General features: G+C 32.1%; 1 protein-coding gene across 1 annotated transcript in view; it reads left to right on the top strand.

The window, feature by feature from the left end:
* Positions 1–4,713: 4,713 nt before the first annotated feature.
* The window catches only part of Kua (Plasmanylethanolamine desaturase Kua), a 135,113-nt gene continuing 117,377 nt past the window's right edge, over positions 4,714–22,449 (top strand). The window contains exon 1 of the mRNA XM_085811979.1: positions 4,714–5,024. Within this exon, the coding sequence (XP_085668105.1) occupies positions 4,823–5,024 (202 nt within the window). The 5' untranslated portion in view covers positions 4,714–4,822. The remainder of the gene's footprint in view (positions 5,025–22,449) is intronic.

Raw genomic sequence — 22,449 nt, 5'->3', positions numbered from 1 at the left:
AGCAACACTGTAGGGAATAAAACATCTGTTATCTTCAGTGCACGAGACTGTCTATTGCAAATTCTAAAACTATGCTCTTCTTCAATATCGGATTTTAACGAAAGTTTCCCACCACCGCAAATATCATCTACACAAACAGTTCAAGTTGGCATGTTTTATCAAATGATTTTGGGGATTTGAAAGAGACTTGCTTTAGAACAATGTAATTTATAAAAAAAATATCATTAAATACAAAGTGTCTGAAATAAAACTATCATGTTACCAGATTAGCACCATCATTTAGTTCCAGTTCTGTTGCAAAAAGTCAGCTACAGAATGTTGTTCAATCATGTGTGCAGCTTTCTTTAGATACTAATGTTGTGTCATGATACTGTGAAGATTTGTTACCGAAAGTTCAAAAACAAGGACTATGACATTCAAGAATCAAAGCGGTTTGGCCAGCCTCCACATGTCGACGAGGCCCGCCTGCGAGAACTTGGGAAAGAAGATCAGTATGCAACCACTTGAGAGGTTCCTAAGGCGTTAAACATTAGTGCATGTCCATTAGTCACGCTATGCATTGCATAAACTTGACGTGCAAGTTGAATCGCTTGTTGCCGCATGAACTGACTCAAGCAGATAAGGACAGGCGTATTCGGGGCTGCACTAATCTGCTCGAATATCAATGCAAGGACAAAATTCTGGACTGGATTATCATATGTGATGGAAAGTGGATTTCCTTCAACAAAATAGTCCGAAAAGGGGGTCGGTCTGTGCCCGGTTAGCCTGTCGACAGCATCGCAAATTGCAATTTGACTAACAAAAAGATCATGATTTGTATCTGGTGCAATTGCCATGGTATTATCTACAAAGAGCATATGGAAAAAGGTAAAACCCTTCACAGTAAGTTGTACAGCAAGATGCCAGTCCGTGTTGACGCTGGATCAAGTGAAAATGTTGAACGAAGTTCCGGCACAAAAAGGTAATGCTCCATAAAGATATTGTAAAACCACATAAGTCTGCATTCACCGACTGGTCTCCATACACACTTGAATAAGATCTTTTGCCACATCCACCATATAGCCTCAACATCGCTCCTTCAGACTTCTACCCTTTTCAACACTTGCAGCTACATCTGATTGGTCTTATCTTCTATTCTATACACGGCACGTCTGAATTGAGGTTGATCTGTTTTTGGACTCGTGGCCACCCAAGTTTCTGGGCTGAAGGCTTTGGGGTAATTCGGCGACAAAATATGTTCTCAAAACCGTTGTCAGGTTGGCGATATCTTGCCAAATTAGAGACACCCATTTATTCAAAGTTAAATGGACTTGCCCCTGCATTCTTACTTTTCCGCCATTGCTTGTGTCTTTTAGATTATTTTCTTATGTTAAGCATTACACAGAAAAATACAACAATTTCACATATAGTTGCACTAAAATCATCTATGTACAAAAATCGGAAAAATATATTAAAAACATTTTCAACAAAATAAATTATGTATTTTTGTAGAACAGGAGATTTTTAAAAAAAAGCATGATACTTACATTAATGTATTTAAAAACTCTTTCACGTCACATACTAGAATAAGTTTTTTCCTTAAAGTTCAAGTTCGTCGAATTTCGGGGCACATAAAAAAGTATTTTTATGATGATATTTGAATTATATTTTTAGGTATTAACCTCAACCTGTTTAACTAATTCCACTAGAAAACATTTATGAAGCTCATTCGGGACAGACAAAGAGTCAAAAATTATTCCATATAACTGACTGTCCTAATCTTTTCTCATATCCTGTACCAGGATATTACACTGCGCTCCAAAAATTAAGGAATAGCATGTTTTTCAAAGTTCACCATTACAAAAATAACATTTTAATTCACAGTTTATGGTCCATGAGATTAACGACGTTTAAGAATATATATACAAAAACAGTAGCTACCACCTTTATTTTATAGAAATAGATTCTTCATACAGGAGTTGAAGAAAAAATGCAAAATTTGTAAGTTTTGTTCAGGAGTGTTGATCTTGAATTGTTATTAGCAATTTCGTTGACAATATCCAGGAGAATTTATTAATATACGGAAGAAGTCGTTTGCCTGATTCGGTGAAGGAGCGAGCAATCGGATAGATGGAAATGGCTATGTCACAAGCTAATGCTGCTACACGTCTAAATTTGTGGTCCACCAACTATGGAATTAGTATGAATCCGAGCATTCTGTGTCTAGAAGCCACGTTCCTGGCAGATCTAGAGTTAAAACACCTGTGGGAGAACGTTATTTAGCTCTTTTCGGCCCGAAGAAGGAGTAACATTACTGTGCCTCAGCTCATGGCAGATCATTTAGTGGCAACAGGAGTAAGAATCTCAGCTACTACAGTGAACAGACGCCTGAAAATACAGGTCTGTATGTAAGACGACCGGTTTTTTGTGTTCCCTTGACACGAGGACAGAGAGGTTCCCGTTTATGTTGGACAAGAAAATACGTCTTCAGAACCAGTCAACAATGGGCGTCTGTTTTCTTCACAGACGAGTCCAGGTTCACACTGAAGTCAGGTCGTCAGAAGATCTGGAGGGAACAACGCACCAGATAACAACCAATCCCAGATTGTGGAAAGACACAGTTACAGAGGTGGTGGAATAATGGTTTGGGTTGGGATCTCTCCCGGTGCTCACACCAGTGCTTAAATTGCGCCGGCTCCCGTACTTCTCAATTTTAAAGATAAATGACAATTCTAGCCGTAGCGCACCAGAGCCCTAATTAAGATGAGCTTCGGTACTTTTCCTAACGTTTAACAATAAGCAGACCTTGCAATACTCTATTTCCCTAGAAATACGAACTCATGAGAACATGAGACGTTCAAGTAAAGTCACCTCACTCACATGCGGAAACCTTTCCCTTTAAGAAGGGCAATAAATTTGGGAGAGTTTGTTAGGAAAGCGTAAATTTCTCGCCAATGCCATCGTATTTAGTGTATTGTAATTGATGCTTATAGTTATCCTTGCAAGAAGGAAAATTTGTGTTCTTAACTGTGCGTTAAGTGACAGCGAGTATAACAAAAGTGAAATACTGAGATAAACTGCTCAAGTACGTCCTATACATAGTACGTCTTCCGACAATATCCACTAATGGGGGGAAATCATAACCAGCAAATTTACATTAATCCTTAGGAGTCAGATTCAGGACTCATTTTACCCTTGACACACATTTGCTTGATGGCTATAATTATATCAGCAGAGAGCCGTGGTCAAAGAGAACGTTTTCTTTCACAAATTCCCCTCATTTTTTGTTTCCACCCATTCATACCCTCATTCTGTTTTGCTCTGGAATTTTCATCAACTATACTTTAAGTATATTTAATTTCTGTGATGGCTCCGGTGCTTTTTAGTTTTTGTAATATATCATAATTCTAGTCGGACCGTACCAGAGCCCTGAATAAGAAGGCTGCGGCACTTCTTTTATGTAACTGAATAACAATTTAAGTTGAAATTTTATTTTAACAATAAAATTATATTGAAAATCGCTTATTAAATTTCAGTGTATTTCTTTACATTTTATTTAACTTTATTTATTTAATCACTTCAATCTTTAATTATTTCAATAAATAATAATTATCAATTAAATTATAATTAATTAATTATACAATTATTGATTAAATAACAATTTATAAACATTAATTAAATAGCTATTGATTAATTTGATAACAATTAACTATTTAATTTTAAAATTATTAATGAGTTTAATAGTCATTTTATTTATTTATTTACTCTTGTTCCTCTTTGCTGACGGGGGTTCATCTAATACCGAAAAAATCTGGATAATATAAAATATAATATAAAATAAATAATAATATAAATAAATATATTATTATTTATTTTAAATATAACATATAAAATAAATAAAAGCCCTAATATAAAATAAATAAAAGCCTAATATAAAATAAATAAAAGCTTTTCAGATAATGCCTTCTGCATGAGAAAAACGGTAAAAACTCATAGAATGTCATTTTATTTAAATTTCGTGTCTAAATAAGGGCCAGAAATCAATTTTGATAGGGGCAGTCATCATTCATAAATTTAGAATAGAAATAAAAAGTGCAAAGGATTTCCTTGATTCTTAATGTCAAAAATAAATAAAAATATTATAAGTCACAAGCAGACCGAAAAGAAAAGAGCTAGCGCGAGGTCAATAAACTTCAACTCGCACCCACTCGGGGTAGCTGAGCGAAAAAGGCGGCCTGGGGAAGGGGACCCATTAGAAATGAAGTGCAAGAATATTTCTTACCTGTATTTGAGGAAGCAATTCTATTTGGTAACTCAAAATAGCTGCAGCAAATTCAAAGTCTCTCTTAAAATTAAATTTAATATAGTTTATCAAAGAACATCTGATAAAATACTATTCAGTAACTTTGGTTAACAAAAAATAATGGGGCAAAATATTTGCAATAAAAATGTAAGCAAAATATTTGCTCCGTTTTGTTATTATTGTAAAATATGTAAATATGATTATCATGATTTTGAGAGCATATTTTCACCTTAAAACAGTTCATTAGATCTACGAAACTTTTATAACATTATGTTTTTTTTTTTTTTTTTTTTTTTTTTTTTTTTAAGAATAGAAAGAATAGAAAGCATTTTGACCCTGTAATTTTTGGTATATTAATTATTGAAGAAACTTATGTGGGCAACCTGTATGACTTCTATCTAAAAAATCAGTTTTATCCGTGTATCGTCTTCGTCATCGATATCACATTTCGTCTGATTTTTATTTTTGTTTTTGTTCGGAGCATTTCTGTCAACATCAAAAAGATCTAGCAGTCAGCTGGTTGTACAACTCTAAAGGCAGATGAATTTGGAGGTTAGAATGTCTTCCTGCTTGCTGCAGCCTGTAAAAACAGAAAAACAAATATTTGAAAATTCAATGCCTGAAGATGATCCGAACTGTAATTCAGATGTGATAAAAGATTTTAAGCAAGAAGACTTTTCAAAACCACGTTGGGGCCCGAACCATGCTGGAGCTAAGGAACTGGCAAGTCTCTACACAAGAGGTGAGTAACTTTTTGCTTGGCATAATGTTTTTATTTGTTGGAAACAGTTGTCATTGTATATAAATTCACGAGAATTCAGTCGTATTTGAAACCGATTAATATCTTGGGTCTGTTACAAAAAGTATTTTATTTGAATAGATTTCGAACATATTTACTCTCTGTGATGATTGATATAAAATTAAAATTCTTAGTATATTTTGTAAATAGCAAATGTAAAAATTGAAATGGTATTTGTGATATAATAGTCTTTGTTGATATTTTCTTGTTTTGAACATGGAAGACTTTTAAATGTTTGCTTATTCAGCTGCATTCCTTTTATATTTCATTTTAATTTTTCTCTTGTGGAGCCAGTTATGTACAAAATACTATATATAAATTTTATAAATTTAATTTGCTGTTAGGAAATACTTCTGGAAATACTTTTTAGGAAATGTATCATCAAGGGGGGGGGGGGGAGTTCTCCTCCAAAAAATTGTTTAGAAAAATATGTTTAAAGTAGAATAAAATATATTAAAAATTTTATAACTTTATTTAGAATATTCTGCAATTCGTTGTAATCTAAGAACAAGCTAATGTATAAGCCATTTTATCTATGAACTGATATTGCTTTAGTATTTTATTATTTTCAAATTTTACTGAATTAGAATTTATTCATTAAAAATTTGAACATTTTAAAAAGTACATAGTTTTTAAATAGTATTTGCTTTTTTTTCTGTTTAAAATAGGTTAATTAGTTTCTATTCATAAATTTCTTTTTAATATAAGTAGCTTCTACAGTAAATTAAACAGAAAAGTTGTTATACCATATCATGCTATATCAATTTTACGAAATTTTTTTATGGAAGGTTTAAGAAAAAAATCTCAACTATAATTTTTGATATTAACAGTGATCGTTGATGATTTTTTTTTTTTCTAAATTTTAAAACTCCTCTGTAAGGAGTGAGAACAGAAGATTGTAAGATAGAAGCTAATAGCTATTTAAAGATAATCTAAATTTATCTTTAAATCTGCTGTATTTTCTTTTCTTTTCATGTGCTGTGTAATTTTAAAATATTTAACTGATTTTTAAAGGTAAAGCGCCTCTTATGTGTTTGTGGCAACAAAAAGTGCTCTATTTTAATTAATTTTCAATATCATATTAGGTAATATATTAGAGAATATTATATAAAAGAGAATAGATATAGTTAATAGAGTGCTTCAAAAAATATTTTGTTTTGTTCCAGTTTTTAGGAGACTGAATGTCTATAATGAATATATATTTATGTATTCTTTTATCCTATATATTTTTTATTATAAGTAAACTATTACATTTTGATTTTTTTATTATTATTCATAGCTGCTAATTTCAGCTTTGTGAATTAATTTGCCTTTAAGACTAATATATTTTCATTGGAAATGTTAGTTTGGGATTTTTTGAATTTGTTAAATTTTTTTAGATATGTTTTGACATTCGTTTACTTGTCTTCAGTTAAAATGAAACAGACTTTATCCAAGCTCCCTAGAAAACAAAAAGTAAAATAGTTCTAAAATAGCGAAGTAAAAGATACTGTTGGTCATCTGTGGGACAAAGTAACAATGAATGCTATAAATAATAATGTTAAGTAGTTTAACATTATCATTTATGACATTCATTGAAATAGTGTTATAGGGGGGGGAAGGATGTATTTTGGCTTGTTTCATGATTATGTATGATTCAAAATTTTATATTACATAATTTGAATGGAAATTATTTGTTTACATTAAATACTTGTTGACTTGAACAAATTAAGATATTTCCTCTGAAGTTTAAAACAAATGCATCTGAAAGTGATTTGTTTTCCTGAGGACATAATTAAATAACAATACTGAATATAACCTCTAACTATCTCAGCATTATGGACAGAAAATTCCATAGGGTGGCTTTCATATTCATTACTTATGAAAATTTCTGCTAGCTTTTGATGTATCCGATTTTGGGTTGGATGTATATCTGAAGGAAAGGAATCAAGGTACGAATTTAGAGAGTCATTTTTTAATAATAATCAAGAAAATACCATTTATTCATGACATTTTGAGGAACTTTGAAATTTCAGGGCTAAATCCATAATGCATGGAGGGCCAATCATATTAGTTTAGAATCTTCCAGAACCGAAGTGGTTGTCTGAGAAAGGCTTCTTTGTAATTAAAGGTTGAATTTTTTGTCCTAAAAGATGATAAACTTGTAAATATATTTTATGTTTTAGTTCTGTGTGCATTAGTTAATGTAAGTATTGGATTTATGGACTGATGCAATTCACAATTGTGAGGAGTCCCATTTTCCAGATGACCTCGAAGACCTTCCAGCAGTCAAGCGGTAAAGTCGTTGAACACTGTCATTTTGATTCCAGCGAACAGGCTGGCTGCATGGGTGTTTTCGTGGTTCTCGCCATGTGTAACGAGTGCAGGATTTACGTATAAGCTGCACAGGCTATAGTTTAGGGCCCCCACTTTCTTTAAGGGCCCCCAAAAATTAAAATATAGTATAGTATTATAATTTAGTATAATAGACTTGTAAAGGGCCCCACATATCAAATAGCTTAGGGCCTTGTCAAATCTAAATCCAGCTCTGTGTGTAATGTGTATATGAGCCAGTTTCTCTTAGAAGTTCCTCCATGAAGGCATTTCTTTCCTTAGGCAGGTAATCCCAGTGTTCTTTGCTGTAGTTAAGTAAACTAAACCAAACCAAGTAACCTCTTATGATTTTTGAAAAAAAAAAAAAAAAAAAAAAAAAAAAAAAAAAAAAACCTGACCTTCTGTCTTGATATGAAAGGAGCCCTAAAGTTCAAATGAGTTGGGCTCTCCCTTTAATAAATCCATTGTAAGTTACTATATGTAGAGTGAATTGTATCAGTCTGTTTCTTTGATAAGAATTTAATGCACAATATTTCAGTAAAATCTATTGCTTGTGAACTAAAAGAAAATTCCACTATTCCTTTTGTTTTTCTTTGCTGTACGATACATGTTCAATCCAAGCACTAGATTAATTAGCATAATTTTTTTCTTCCATTTTACTTGAATCATATATGCAAAAACTTAATGAGAATTCTGGCATATATTGAAACTGTTTACCTCTAGATATGTGGTTAACTGTTTGGTCAGCACAGTTTATGAGATCTTTTCTGAACTCAATGGAGAAAATTATTTCTTCTATAAAACTGATCTAACTGAAGGGTAAAAAATTATTGAAAGTTAGTTGCTTCATTATGTTTGATTTCAGGAGTCATAGTAGATTGACTGCTAGGATTGGTACTTTTCCGTTTCGCCGGCGCAAATCTCGCCAAGACGACTTTGTTGGCGATAACATATAGTATACACATAAAAAATGTTAACAAATGTTAATTCTAAACATTTTTTATTTTGAAGGCATAAACATTTTAATATGGTTTAAAATTTTGTAAAAAGCAAATAAATAAAGACAATAAATTTGTAAAAAGACATAATTTAAGAATTTACTATGCTTTCATGGTTCAAATTCCTGATTCGTAGGTTCGTATCACATGACCCCAAGTGATCTCATCTCACGTAAACTATGCTATAAAAATCTAATTCTCTCGGTAATTATGTACAGTAATTTCAAGTTAAATCATAATTTGGAATACAATTTTAAATGCAAGAGTTATTTCAGTTCTTACGAATAGTTTACTGAGAAATTATGTAAAACCGCAGTGCTTTACTTTGCTAGTGCATTCTCATTATAATTGATGGATCTAACACTTGATTTTGCCTTTTCTATATTTTTGCCTTCGTGTGAATAGTGTGATTGCATTCTAATTGACTTAATTACCGCGAATGGTCTTAGGGCATACAATTTAACTATCTTGTAAAAATTCTATGTAATTGTATGCCAGCATTCAAAGAAACAAGAAATGGCTGCGATTTGTTTTGAAAATGAGGCGTAAAAGGTTACCAGCGAATATATTCCTTTTGGCATCCAGTTGTACCATTATTGGCGACTTTATCGTTTGCGCCGGCAAAACGGAAAAGTACCCTAGGATTTTTTTTAGTTTGCTGCATGTAAATATGTATTAGCTTACTGTCTACTTAGCGGAGACATGTATAAATTTAACAGTGGGAAAAAATAATTATTTTTTTCAACTTATTTATGTTAATTGTGTTTAATATGTTATTATGCACTTAATAAATTTTAGAAATTTAAAATGAAACAAATTGCATACTGTCATATTTTTTTTTACCCCCTGCCTATTCCCCAATATAAAAGAACAGTATGTGCTGATAAATGTACCACATTCAGTTGAGAAAATGCACAGAAAGAAGACTTTTTTCTTCTTTTACTTCCAGATACAAGAGTGTAGGTGAATCGCAAGGAGTTACAGTTACTAGGAGAGAATATTGACTAATTATTATTTCTTAATATGTTACAGATGGTTTTTTTACCTTGAGGTTTACACTGTACTATAATTTAAGGTTGCCTAATCCTTATTTCTGAATATCTTTCAGTTCCATTTTTTAATTAGAGTATCTATCAATATGACTAAGTATTGTTTCTAAAAATTTGAAATGTGGCTGAAAAGGAAATCAAGATGCATAATTCAATAGATATTTAGCTTTTTTAAGTTATGAGAGAGAAAACTTTAAAAGTATTACAAATGATAGATACTGTTCTTTAATGGACCTGTGCAGTATGTTAGAGATGATATAAAAATAAGAGATAAGAGATAAAATATATATAAAAATAAGAGATATATAAAAATAAGAGAAGACATTCTTGAATTACATAATATAAAAATATTAGCCATTTAGTATTTTATGATATTAAAGAAAAGTTTTTGTTTTTATCTTTTTTTAGCTATTTTATAGTGATAGAATAAGTTGGTTAGACCGAGCATTAATTTCTTCATTATACTGTATATAGCAACTTCATTATACTGTTAGTATCTGTTTTGAATTACGAAATAGATTGTTATATTAGAACAAGTTTAGAATTTCTGTACTGAACGATCTAGAACAGATTTTCATCTGAACCAGTGAATGAAATTACCTGCAAAGATTTATAAATATATGCATTAATAACACAATGAAATTTTAAAATGACTGATAAATTATAAAATTTCTTTAAAAAACAAGAACTGCCATTTATAGATTTTGATCACTCTACTGATACTGCAAACAGATAACATTACATAAAATTGCTAAATATAAATAAGCAGAATAGGTAAAATAGAGTTGTTGGTGGATATTTCATACTGTTTGAAAAGATAGAAATTGCAGTTCAAAAGTTTGTATGAACACCACAAAACAAAACAATGATTTCTCTGTGTATTTCAATCAAAAAGCATAGTCCACTAATATGCAATAGTAAAATATTGTTATGATAAATTTGAATTCACAAGCTTTCTTAATGAAGAGAAAGTTTTTTTCTTCAAGTCTTATTTTTCCCAAAGTTTTTTTCTTCAAGTCTTATTTTTCCCAAAGTATTTTTCATCAAATTTAGAAAAAACTGGACTGGAAAAAACAATTATTAAATAAACTTATCACTAAAACTGTGAAATATTTGAATTTATTTATTGTTCCCTATAGGTAAAAAATGAACCTATACATGAATTAATATCATGTATAAACAGCAATATTTGAAACATTAAGAGTGAAATATTTAGTTTACTAGTTCTGCGGATACCGGCAGGAGGACATTTTTTACTACTAAGATAAATTAACAATTGAATAAATATATTGCTTAATTGATTATTTATGAACACAGCAGTCTTCATAAACAAGCAAAATGAAATTCCAACTTTGATGTAAACTGTTTAATACTCTTAACTAATTTTAAAATTTTATAAGTATTTTCACTTCAGTCCGCAAAAACTGGTGAATTTTGTATCTTTATCATATGCATTTAATTATCTTACATGCTACACAATATTTAACAAAGTTAATATGCACTAATACAGCCAGCTTTGAAATATATGTAATACTGATTTACACACATTAATGTATATTTATAAAAGTTTGGTATTAAACTGCATGCTGTGTATGGAAATTCAATATATGCATTTCTTTATTGTATGCTAGCAAATATACAATAGACTGCCTTTAATTCATTATTGCTTTAATTGATTATATTTTTATCAAGATTTGTTTTTCCCTGACAATCAAATTTCATTTGTGAGTTTTTGGGAAAAAAAAAAAAAAAAATACAGTGTACTGTACCTAGGTTCAGTATAATTATTTTATTCAGAAATGGAAGAACATTGCTTGGTTTGGTTTATGTGATTGTGGCAAAGCCTCAAGGTTATCTGCCTAAGGGGAAGGATGCCTTCATGGAAGACTTTTTAAAGGAAACTGGCTTGTGTACACATTATATATGGGGAAAACCACAGAATCATCCATGCAGCCAAACCCATTCACAACATTTGAATCTCAGACCAAACTACTAGTGTTCAGAGACTTTACCGCTCAGCCACTGGCAGTCCGAAGAACATTGATAATCATAATTTCAGAAACAGTGTAGCTTATTCTTCACACTTGCTGTTGGATCAGAATCATTTAATACACAATTTTTTTATCTATTTTTTTGTTGTGTCTCTTATCTACAACACTTCAGTTTGTGATTTTGATTTCTTTACATTTTGATTTCTTTTCTGATTCATTAGATTCTGTCAGTTTTAGGTATTGATTTTTAATTTTAATGCTTACTATTCAAGACATATATACAGATTGTATTATACAAATTGTCCTCACTCCCTTTCTCATAGTACTAAATACCTATATGTATTATTTATTAAATGTAATTGCATTATTGCACTGAATTTATTCCTGAAGAAAGTTATGCAGTAAGTGTGATATTTTATAAAGTCTTTAGAAAAATTAAGACACAATAACACGCCGAATAAATACTAATTCAGAAGTCAAACAACAAAAATCAGCGTTATATTTACCAAATTTTCACAGGACTAGTTTCGATGGTTTTACCGAACCACCATCTTCAGCTGCAAAACCGCAAATGAACCAGATAGGAAATAATGATTAGATAAGATAAGAAAGCCTGGACAAGAATAAGCAAGTGGCGCCATCTGTTGCTGAAACCAGAACTAAAACATAATTTCTTTAAAGGCCGAAGGCAAATTTGGATTGGAATTAGGATCGTTAACTAGAACAGAAAGATTTTTATGAATGTGAAATGCCTCTAGAAAATCCAGTTCTCCAATGGAAGATGTTTTTTGAATAATTTTGGCAGCAGAAAAACTGAAAGTGTGGTTTTCGGACCAACAATGTTGAGCAACAGAAGACTTCTGTGTTTCCTTTTTTCTAACATATGCCTCATGTTCCTTGACGCGAAATTTTAAGGCTCTCTTAGTTTGGCCAATGTAAATTAAACCACACTGGCAAGGAATCCTATAAATACCCCAGGAATTCATATCCGGAATGGGGTCCTTGAGTATGGAACTCGGAATTTTATTGATGGGAGAATAAACAACCCGAAAGTTAAATTTCTGCAAAATATGTGCAACTTTATAGCTAATTGATGGAAAGAAGGGAATGACAACAGAATTTTTATAATCTCCTAAAACAAGAGTGTGCCTTTTAGTGTGTTGAGATGAGAATTTTTTAACTGCTTGATTAATAATGTTGGGTGGAAAGCCCCTGTCAATAGCTATTGCTTTTAAATAATTTAGTTCTTCATCAAGGGCTAGTTTGGAGGAGCAAACTTGAAGAGCACGAAAAACATAGGAATAAAATGAAGCTAACTTTTGTTTAGTCGGATGACATGATTTAAAGTGTGGTGGAAGGCAAACCGATGAAGGTTTACGGTAAACCGTAGTACTGAAGTTGGATGTGTTACGTGTGACCAGAATGTCGAGAAACGGAAGAGAATTGCAAGTCTCAAGTTCAAAAGTGAACTGAATAGCAGGATCAATAGAATTCATTGTTGAAAGAACTTTATTTAAATCATCTTTATTACCTTCAAACAGAGTAAAAGTATCGTCTACGTAGCGGAACCATGCCGGGAAGTTTAAAGTTTCAAACAATTTTGATTCATAATAATGCATGTAGATATCAGCCAGGATGGGACTGAGGGGGCTTCCCATGGCTAATCCCTCAGTTTGCTTGTAATATTTATTTTGGAAAACAAAATGTGTTTGTTTCAAACAGAGTTGAGTGAGAGAAATTAGCTCATCAATTTCGATGCAAGAGAAATGAAATTCGCGAAGTCTGGTTTCTAGACATCTTAATGCATCCTCCACTGGGACATTGGTGAATAATGATTTTACATCAAAAGAAACCATGAGTAACTCTGTTTGAAACAAACACATTTTGTTTTCCAAAATAAATATTACAAGCAAACTGAGGGATTAGCCATGGGAAGCCCCCTCAGTCCCATCCTGGCTGATATCTACATGCATTATTATGAATCAAAATTGTTTGAAACTTTAAACTTCCCGGCATGGTTCCGCTACGTAGACGATACTTTTACTCTGTTTGAAGGTAATGAAGATGATTTAAATAAAGTTCTTTCAACAATGAATTCTATTGATCCTGCTATTCAGTTCACTTTTGAACTTGAGACTTGCAATTCTCTTCCGTTTCTCGACATTCTGGTCACATGTAACACATCCAACTTCAGTACTACGGTTTACCGTAAACCTTCATCGGTTTGCCTTCCACCACACTTTAAATCATGTCATCCGACTAAACAAAAGTTAGCTTCATTTTATTCCTATGTTTTTCGTGCTCTTCAAGTTTGCTCCTCCAAACTAGCCCTTGATGAAGAACTAAATTATTTAAAAGCAATAGCTATTGACAGGGGCTTTCCACCCAACATTATTAATCAAGCAGTTAAAAAATTCTCATCTCAACACACTAAAAGGCACACTCTTGTTTTAGGAGATTATAAAAATTCTGTTGTCATTCCCTTCTTTCCATCAATTAGCTATAAAGTTGCACATATTTTGCAGAAATTTAACTTTCGGGTTGTTTATTCTCCCGTCAATAAAATTCCGAGTTCCATACTCAAGGACCCCATTCCGGATATGAATTCCTGGGGTATTTATAGGATTCCTTGCCAGTGTGGTTTAATTTACATTGGCCAAACTAAGAGAGCCTTAAAATTTCGCGTCAAGGAACATGAGGCATATGTTAGAAAAAAGGAAACACAGAAGTCTTCTGTTGCTCAACATTGTTGGTCCGAAAACCACACTTTCAGTTTTTCTGCTGCCAAAATTATTCAAAAAACATCTTCCATTGGAGAACTGGATTTTCTAGAGGCATTTCACATTCATAAAAATCTTTCTGTTCTAGTTAACGATCCTAATTCCAATCCAAATTTGCCTTCGGCCTTTAAAGAAATTATGTTTTAGTTCTGGTTTCAGCAACAGATGGCGCCACTTGCTTATTCTTGTCCAGGCTTTCTTATCTTATCTAATCATTATTTCCTATCTGGTTCATTTGCGGTTTTGCAGCTGAAGATGGTGGTTCGGTAAAACCATCGAAACTAGTCCTGTGAAAATTTGGTAAATATAACGCTGATTTTTGTTGTTTGACTTCTGAATTAGTCTTTAGAAAAAGTAAAAATTTTATCGTGTATGGTCAAGTGATAAGAGCCATTGAATGGTAAGAGTTGATTGTGAGTTTGCTGTTTCGAAGATGAACTCACTAGCTATGAGGAGTTTTACCCATGTGTAATGCAGATATAAGCTAGTTTTCCTTCAAAAGTCCCATGTGGAGGTTATTCTTTATTGTAGACAGGTATAGATAAAGGCAGAAGTTGGTAATACACCAGAAGCTCACCATTGGTCATATAGGTATAGTTCCACATTGCCAACTGTACAGTTCTACCCCTGTTTTAAGGGAGAGTTCTTCAGGGATAGTCTGAGAGGTCTTCCATCCTTCTTCCCTATCATCAACTTCTTGAAAGAACTTCGTCATGTATTTGAGAGCCCCCTTGCCCAAAGACATTATATTATTACAAACATCCATGCCTTCTCTGAGATTCATCACTACCCATTATACTGGCTGCGCAGCTCCTTCTGCAAAATGACAGACTTTGAGCATTTTGCTATTGATTAAAATAATTTATCAAGTATTAAAATTAATGTACAATTTTTACGTCATTTAATATTGTCTGTATTGTTGCTCTATCATTATCACATGAATTCAGAATTTTTTTTTATCTGCATTATTATTATTATGTCTGCAAGCCTTTTGTATTGTTTTCATAGGGTGTTAAAAAACAGAACAGGAGAAAACAAACAAAATGTAATAACCCTTCCAAATATTTTTCAAAAATTAAATTATTAGAATTTTTATATTGTGGATACTCAGCTTTCTATTGTGCTTATTTTTTACTGGCATTAAGTGTTACATTATATTATTATGCAGCAATCTAAAATTAGATGAAATTTTTTGTATCTTTCTCTATGTTGAAAACTTTGACGGAGCATAAAAATAAAGGTTTATTTATAATATTTAGAACACCTTTATCTTATTACAGAACTGTGGTTTTAAATTGTAATTTTAATATTTGAAATTAGTTTAAATAAAAATTACCATGTTATAGAGTTTTAATTGAATGTGCCTGATGGCTTGAAATTATTATCCCCTCAAAATTTATTTCTTTTCTTTAAATTTTTCATGGTCACATTCTACATCAGGAGCTGTCATAGTATAATCTTAACACAATGGGGGACTGCATAAAAATAATTGGAAGTTGTGGAAGCAATTTAGGTCTTTTTATTCAGTAGTTAAATAAGTAAGTTTTTTAAGTGTAGTTTTTGTTACGTATGTGTAATTTACTTTTTAATGAGGTTTTTTCCCCCTTTTTGAATATGTTTTTATTGATAAACTGTAATTTTTTAAAATGTTCATTAGTGTTATTATTGACACATTGTAATTTTTATTTCAAATATTGGGGGGGGGGGAGGAGTTGTGAAGATGTTAGCTTGTTTAACAGGACAAAAAACAAAAATTTTGAGAAAAGATGCTGAGCATGAGTGGTTTGAAAATTAGTGGTATTCTGCAGTTGAGATATGTGGGTTAACCTGGAGGAAAAAACAAAGTACCAATATAATGTTGTGTGTCTATAGGTTCATAACAGATTGAATGCACTCAGAACCGATGATTACTTGATAAAATTTATTTTACCGAAAGGAACACTATAGTTCTGGAACTTCCCACAGAAGTGCTGGTACAGCTCTTCTCTCACAGACCACAATCAGTAGTTACACTTCAAACTACCAAGAACGTTAAACACAATGCAATGCAAAGTTCACATCGCATGGAGATATCTCAGTACTCCGTAGTCGACTCTAAATTAAAAAAATTGAGATTTGATGTTAAAAACGTCTATGTAAAGAAGGAAAGGCTCCATAGACGTAATGTAAACCGGTTTGTATTATTGTTCGTTATTAGCATCGTCAACTGCCGAGATGAGGCCCTCCATCGTGGAGCGAGTGTAGAGTGCCTTAAAGGTACGAATGCCACCTTGATTCGTCGGCTGAATTAGAGATGTAGTGTTCGGGGGTACTCATACAACCAAATAATCAACACTATCAATCAAAGGTGATTTATTGTATTTTTGTCATTTTTATTTTTTCATGAATATTTTGGAAAAATCCGCGAAGCACTGAAACCGCAAAACATGAAGCCCAGTGGCGAGGGAACACTGTATATTTCCTGCGCAACAATTTTGATTAATTGAAGGTTTATAGCATATCAGTACTAAACATTCTACTTTGGGGCTGTAGTAGTTCTAATAGTTCAGTTTGCCAGGAAAACAAAATATGTGTTGAGGAAGATTATTTTTGGCATGCATTTTGCAGTATTAATATCTCCTCTTATTGGGAATATTGGATATTTTTTTAATATACTCGTAAAGGAGTGAAATTATATGACACATTTTTTACTCATTTGATTTTTATACGAGAAAAAATTTCTTTTGATTATGTGTATGATCATATCTAAATAAATTTATCATAAATCCGTGTGTGTATGAGTGAGGGTCTTTGAATTAAACATAAATAGCTATTTTTTTAAAAATTATCTGTTATAAATAGAATAAATTTATTTATATCATATATGCTTATTTAGAACCCTGCATGAATATCTAATTTTCTTGCTGCATATTTTAAGTATAGTTAAATCATTTCTTTTCTTCACTTGCTGAATAATTGCGATTCAAGTTTAAATCATTGGTTGAATGTTTGAAGATCTGTCCTGTCAGAAACAGCAACAGTATTTCTTTTTTTCTTAGTTTATCTGCAATAAGAATTAAACATCTGGCACAACTGTCATTTGAGTGATAACTGACGTACGCCATTTTATTTTAAATTTGTATGTAATTTGAAACGAGTACGTATAAGTAAGAGCAAATTGCGTGTATGATTATTAAACAGGAATTTCAATTTAATAAATACAATTTTTTTCCTGTTTTTTCTCTTAATGCTTCATTTTTAATAACGGAAGATTATTTATGTTATATATGCGTTTTTGATAAATTTTATTTGACAGGTTTAAGATTTTGGAATATGACGATTATTCACTCTTTCCGAAAACGAATGTTAATATGAAATGCAGTAAATCGTATTCATTTATTTTAGAAATGATGCAGTGATAATTTAGTCTGCGTAAGCAATTAAAGATAAAATAATAAAAGATTTATATCTGCGTAAGCAATTAAAATTATTCGGAATTATTTTTTAATAAAAGGTTGCACGCTTTGCATATAAACGAAGCGTGCGACCTTCCATTCCCAAACTTATATACTCCGATTCCAAGTACTTAACACGTTTTTAGATGACTTTAAGAGGCTGTAAGCGCTTAAGGTGTCTTTATGTATACTTACAATATAACGCCTGTTATTTCTCTTCGATCTGGGTTTAGCTGCATTATATACATTTCACAGTAGAACCGACAATGACAATTTTTGGTGGTAGCCTTTCGTTAGATCTCTAAGCTTCTTTTGCTTTCTTTCTTGATGCTCCGAACATTCTTATTTTCCTTAATGGTTAATTCAACGCTATATATACGAGAGCTGTAAAGAAAGTATCCAATATTTTGCTGGGAAAAATATATTACTTATCTGATGGGATTGCGACCGTAATCCTCTTCAAAGCAGGCCCCTCGTAGCTCACCGATTCTTCCACTGCCTAAAACACTCGTGGAAGGCTTCATTTGGAATAGTATTCATCTTCATGTGATATTCGCAAATGCTGATATAGCAGAATCAGGAAATTTAGAATAAGAATTTGTAGAACTCGGACCTAAGGACTAAAAATTCAGAAATCGGTATTAAGGTCTGGTTTCAAAAATCGATACCAGCCGTCTATCCTGGATTGTGGGCAAGAATATAGAAATTTTTAATTGCATTTAATTAGCATTTAATTCCTACTAATTTTCAGCTCCTGAATGTTAAAGTATGCTTCTTGCTTTTTTTTAGCAAAAAAATATTAATTAATCCAAAAATATGAAATGTAGTGGTAAAAATTTTCCTCATTCTTACTTGCGCTTGCAAATCATTATGCGAATATGCGTTTGCAAATTTTAAAGCTTAAAAAACATATTCTTGTGATGTTATCGTCATGAGATGACTTGTAGGCGCTTTGTTTTTTACTATGATATTTTTTTACGACAATCTTTTAAAACTGCTTTAATTTCGACGACGATTTTTATACAACGATGCTTTAGAAACCATACTATGATATTTATCGATTTGTATAAAAATCGACGACGATTTTTATACAACGATGCTTTAGATCCATACTATGATATTTTTTTACGACAATCTTTTAAAACTGCTTTAATTTCGACGACGATTTTTATACAACGATGCTTTAGAAACTTCAATGTTTTTTCCTTGCTTTCTTCACCCCGATGTTTTACGCCTTGCCCAGGGCCGGATAAAGGGCGATTGGCCTCAAATGAGCCGCGCATTTGAAAGGGCCCCGCGTTACCATCAAAATGGAAAAAAAAAAAAAAAAAAAAAAAAAAAAAAATCGAAATTTAAAGCAAATTGCTTTCGACGATAATTGATAAATTATGAATTATTCAAATATTTAAAAATATATTTATTTTAAGTTCGCATTGCTGGGTGAGATTTATTAATGTGTTTATTATTGTATAATATATACTTTATAATATAGAAAACTGATACCCGTAAAAGTTCATGTCAAATGTATTGAATTTAATCGGGATAGTCCTATGTTAGAGAGATTTTGCACTACGTACGTGAACTACTTTACGTACGTAAACTACTATGCGGGTATATGCACGCGCAACTAGTTACGCAACCATACCAGCCAGTGGTGGAGGTATAGCTAGTATCAAATGTCAATTGTTTCTTGCATTTGTAGTTCGCAGTTCTTCTAATCGTTATATTTATTAGAGTCGTATTTTGTGACTACAATTACTAATTGTTGAATAAGTTATAAATAATTTTAGAAGAATTAACAGAACAAAAACTTAGAACTATGTAAATTCATGTATTCATATTCGGTGATGTAAATTTATATTCAATAAATGTTTTTGTGTTTTGAACATTTTTATTTTTTAAATTTATGTAGAAGTTTATCTGTCTGATGATCCACGACATTTGATATATTTATACTGAATTTGAATTTTATTTAAATATTTAATATATAGAGAGGGCCCCGAAAAAAAAAAAAAAAAAAAAAAAAAAAAAAAATCCAATCGTGCCCCTCACCTATTCGATCCGAGCCTGGCTGGCCTCGCGCTATTTTTTCCGCGACGTTTTTATCCGCGATATTTTCGGCGGACACCCATATATACATACAGGTTCTTCATTATTTAATAAAAGAGAAAGTACTATGGTTATAGAGAGGAACACTACCTTTCTCACCTGATTTCTTGGTGATATAGGTGGGATATCCTCGCAGTTTCCCTATTTTTCGTAGAGTTATTCCGCTTTAAAGAGTTCATTTCTACTCTTATTGATAGAGAAAGATATTCATTTTCCTTTCTTATTTGTTTCTGGGAAGAAAAAAATTATGTATTAATGTAATTTCTATAATTGACTGCTTTGTTTAGAAATTTATATTTTGCTTTCTGTAAGGAAAATAATAGTAAGTTGATAGTTCTTACAACAAGTGAAACATACCGTAGAATTTTTAATATAGCGTTTTTTTCTGTTTTATGCCATTTAAATCTTTTAAATTTTTTATCATCATAGTTTTTAAACTAATACAATGATTGAAATTTAATTTTTTTTAAACTTCTGAACGTAATTTTTATATCTGCCCGAAACAGTTATGCATATTTAAGAAGCTGTTAATAAATCGAAGAACATTTAAAAATATGTCATGATAGAAACGCGGAAGTACGATGTTTAAGTCTGATGTCTTTATAAATCATAGATTTCTTAAAACTTTTTTATGCTTTCGGTCTCAGGAATTGCCATAAAGCGGCGAATAAAATATATTATTCACTTTGCTTCGGGAAATCTGCAAGATTGCATCATACTATGATGTCACTTTGCTGTAACACAATGAAAGTACATGAACCGGATGTAATTGCGGATTGAATGGCAGCTGGACCTTTTATTCACTTGGGTACTGAACAATGCTTCTAAAGAAGAGAAAACCATTAACGCTTAACGAAAGGTGGAAAAGGAAACTTAACCTTTTTGGGTAAAACCATATCTCAGACTTTTTAACTCAATAACCTATCAGCTACCATTTGGCTTATTGGAATATCTTAAGTACAAAATGAAAATTTTGTAAAGAATATAAAGCTGCTTTCTGAATCATTAATTAGTTAAATAAATGAATATACCTTTGAGATTTTATTCAGAAATGTATTTTAAAAGTAGATTTTACAAATCTTTCTCTGAGACTCGAACTAGATTAATGACATGGCAAAAATACCCAAGCTCAGCCATTAGATATCAAGCTAGTTACATATCTCTTAAGAAAATTATTTAAAGCATATTTGAAATTGCTTTAGATGATCAAAATATGAGATGCATGTCCATAAATAGCATGTTGCCATTTTACAACTTGCACATGCTGGAGACTTCGGTACTACATCCAGGATCTGTTTGATTCACTCAGCAGTATACTAAAGAGATTCGGTAGCTTTTATGTGGAGATCTCTATTCTCGAATGAGTATTTGTCGATCCCCTGGATGGTAGCCGGACCTTCTGCATGATAACCCGATAATATAACACATTATCTTGCTTGAAAGTGATGAACTTCAAGATGCACGAAGATGCTTATTACCATTTGAGGATTTAAGCGATTAAAGAGCACATTTTGGTATCATGAAGCATTCGGAAAAATTCTCCATAAAATAAAAGTATCTTTGGGTCCAACGAGAACATTTCTCATATAATCAGAAAACTACCATTACCTCGAACAGTTCTACGCGACAAGACATAAGCTGTTTTGTATTATTACCTCGAGCAGAATCAATTGGCAGACTAGGTCTATAGTCTCATGTTTGACGCAATAATGCGTATTTTCCCTTCGGTTCAGGAGGCAATATTTATCTGTTTAAAACAATTTGGCGCTAGACGTAGGTATTCAGTTTTGATATTCCTAAACATCAGGTGAGACGCATTGTTTAGTAAAGTACAATTGGCATTATATTTAATATGACTATATTCAAACAATTTTTTTTTTTCCAGCAGTCAGTTTCCTATAGGCTTTGTCGTGTGCTAAGGCCGGAAGCTGTAGTCGCCTTGATTATGGAGGCACTTTAATGGATGGGCCACCGTTGCCTCCTATGAAGGGACAGAGAATTTACGTCCTTCGGTACAACAGTCAGTCACTAACCACTTTCCCGTCTGAGCGTCTATTTAAATAGAGGCACCTAATGGATGGGCCACCGTTGCCTCCTATGAAGGCACAGACAATTTACGTCCTTCGATGCAACAGTCAGTCACTAACCACTTTCCCGTCTGAGCGTGTATTTAAGCAACAATTATCTGTTTAAAATAATTTATGTTTGACGCAATAATGCGTATTGCGGGTAGGTATTCAGTTTTGATATTCCTAAACATCAGGTGAGGCACATTGTTTGGTAATGTAACACTCGGCATTGTACTTGAATATAGACTTGAATCGTAATATATAGCACTTGCTTGCTGACATTTTAGGGCTTTGATTTTCAGTCTATATATGATCTGCGTCTTTGATCTCTTTTGGTCGGTCTTTTCAATCTGAATAGTCCATGTCCACCTCAGTCAATGCGCATGTACGACAACCTTTTGTTTTGATTGCTGGGCGCTGTACGTTCATCTGTAATAAATTCAGAGCAAGCTTTTGAGACTACTAGTGTTATTCAGTTTTACATATAGAATGGTCCATTTGTCTTGCGTCGAAATGTGTCTACAATGCGAATCGTTTAGATAGCCACAGTTACCAAATTTCGTCGATTGTGATGCAGTAGGCCCATATATTCGCCTACATATGTACTGAATTTGACTTAAATAAG

Source organism: Stegodyphus dumicola, chromosome 2 (genome assembly GCF_044657685.1).
Source record: "Stegodyphus dumicola isolate Sdum_Otavi_A_Nest chromosome 2, ASM4465768v1".
NCBI lineage: Eukaryota > Metazoa > Arthropoda > Arachnida > Araneae > Eresidae > Stegodyphus > Stegodyphus dumicola.
The sequence above is the reverse complement of the archived record's forward strand: the minus strand, read 5'-3'. Positions and strand labels throughout refer to the sequence as shown.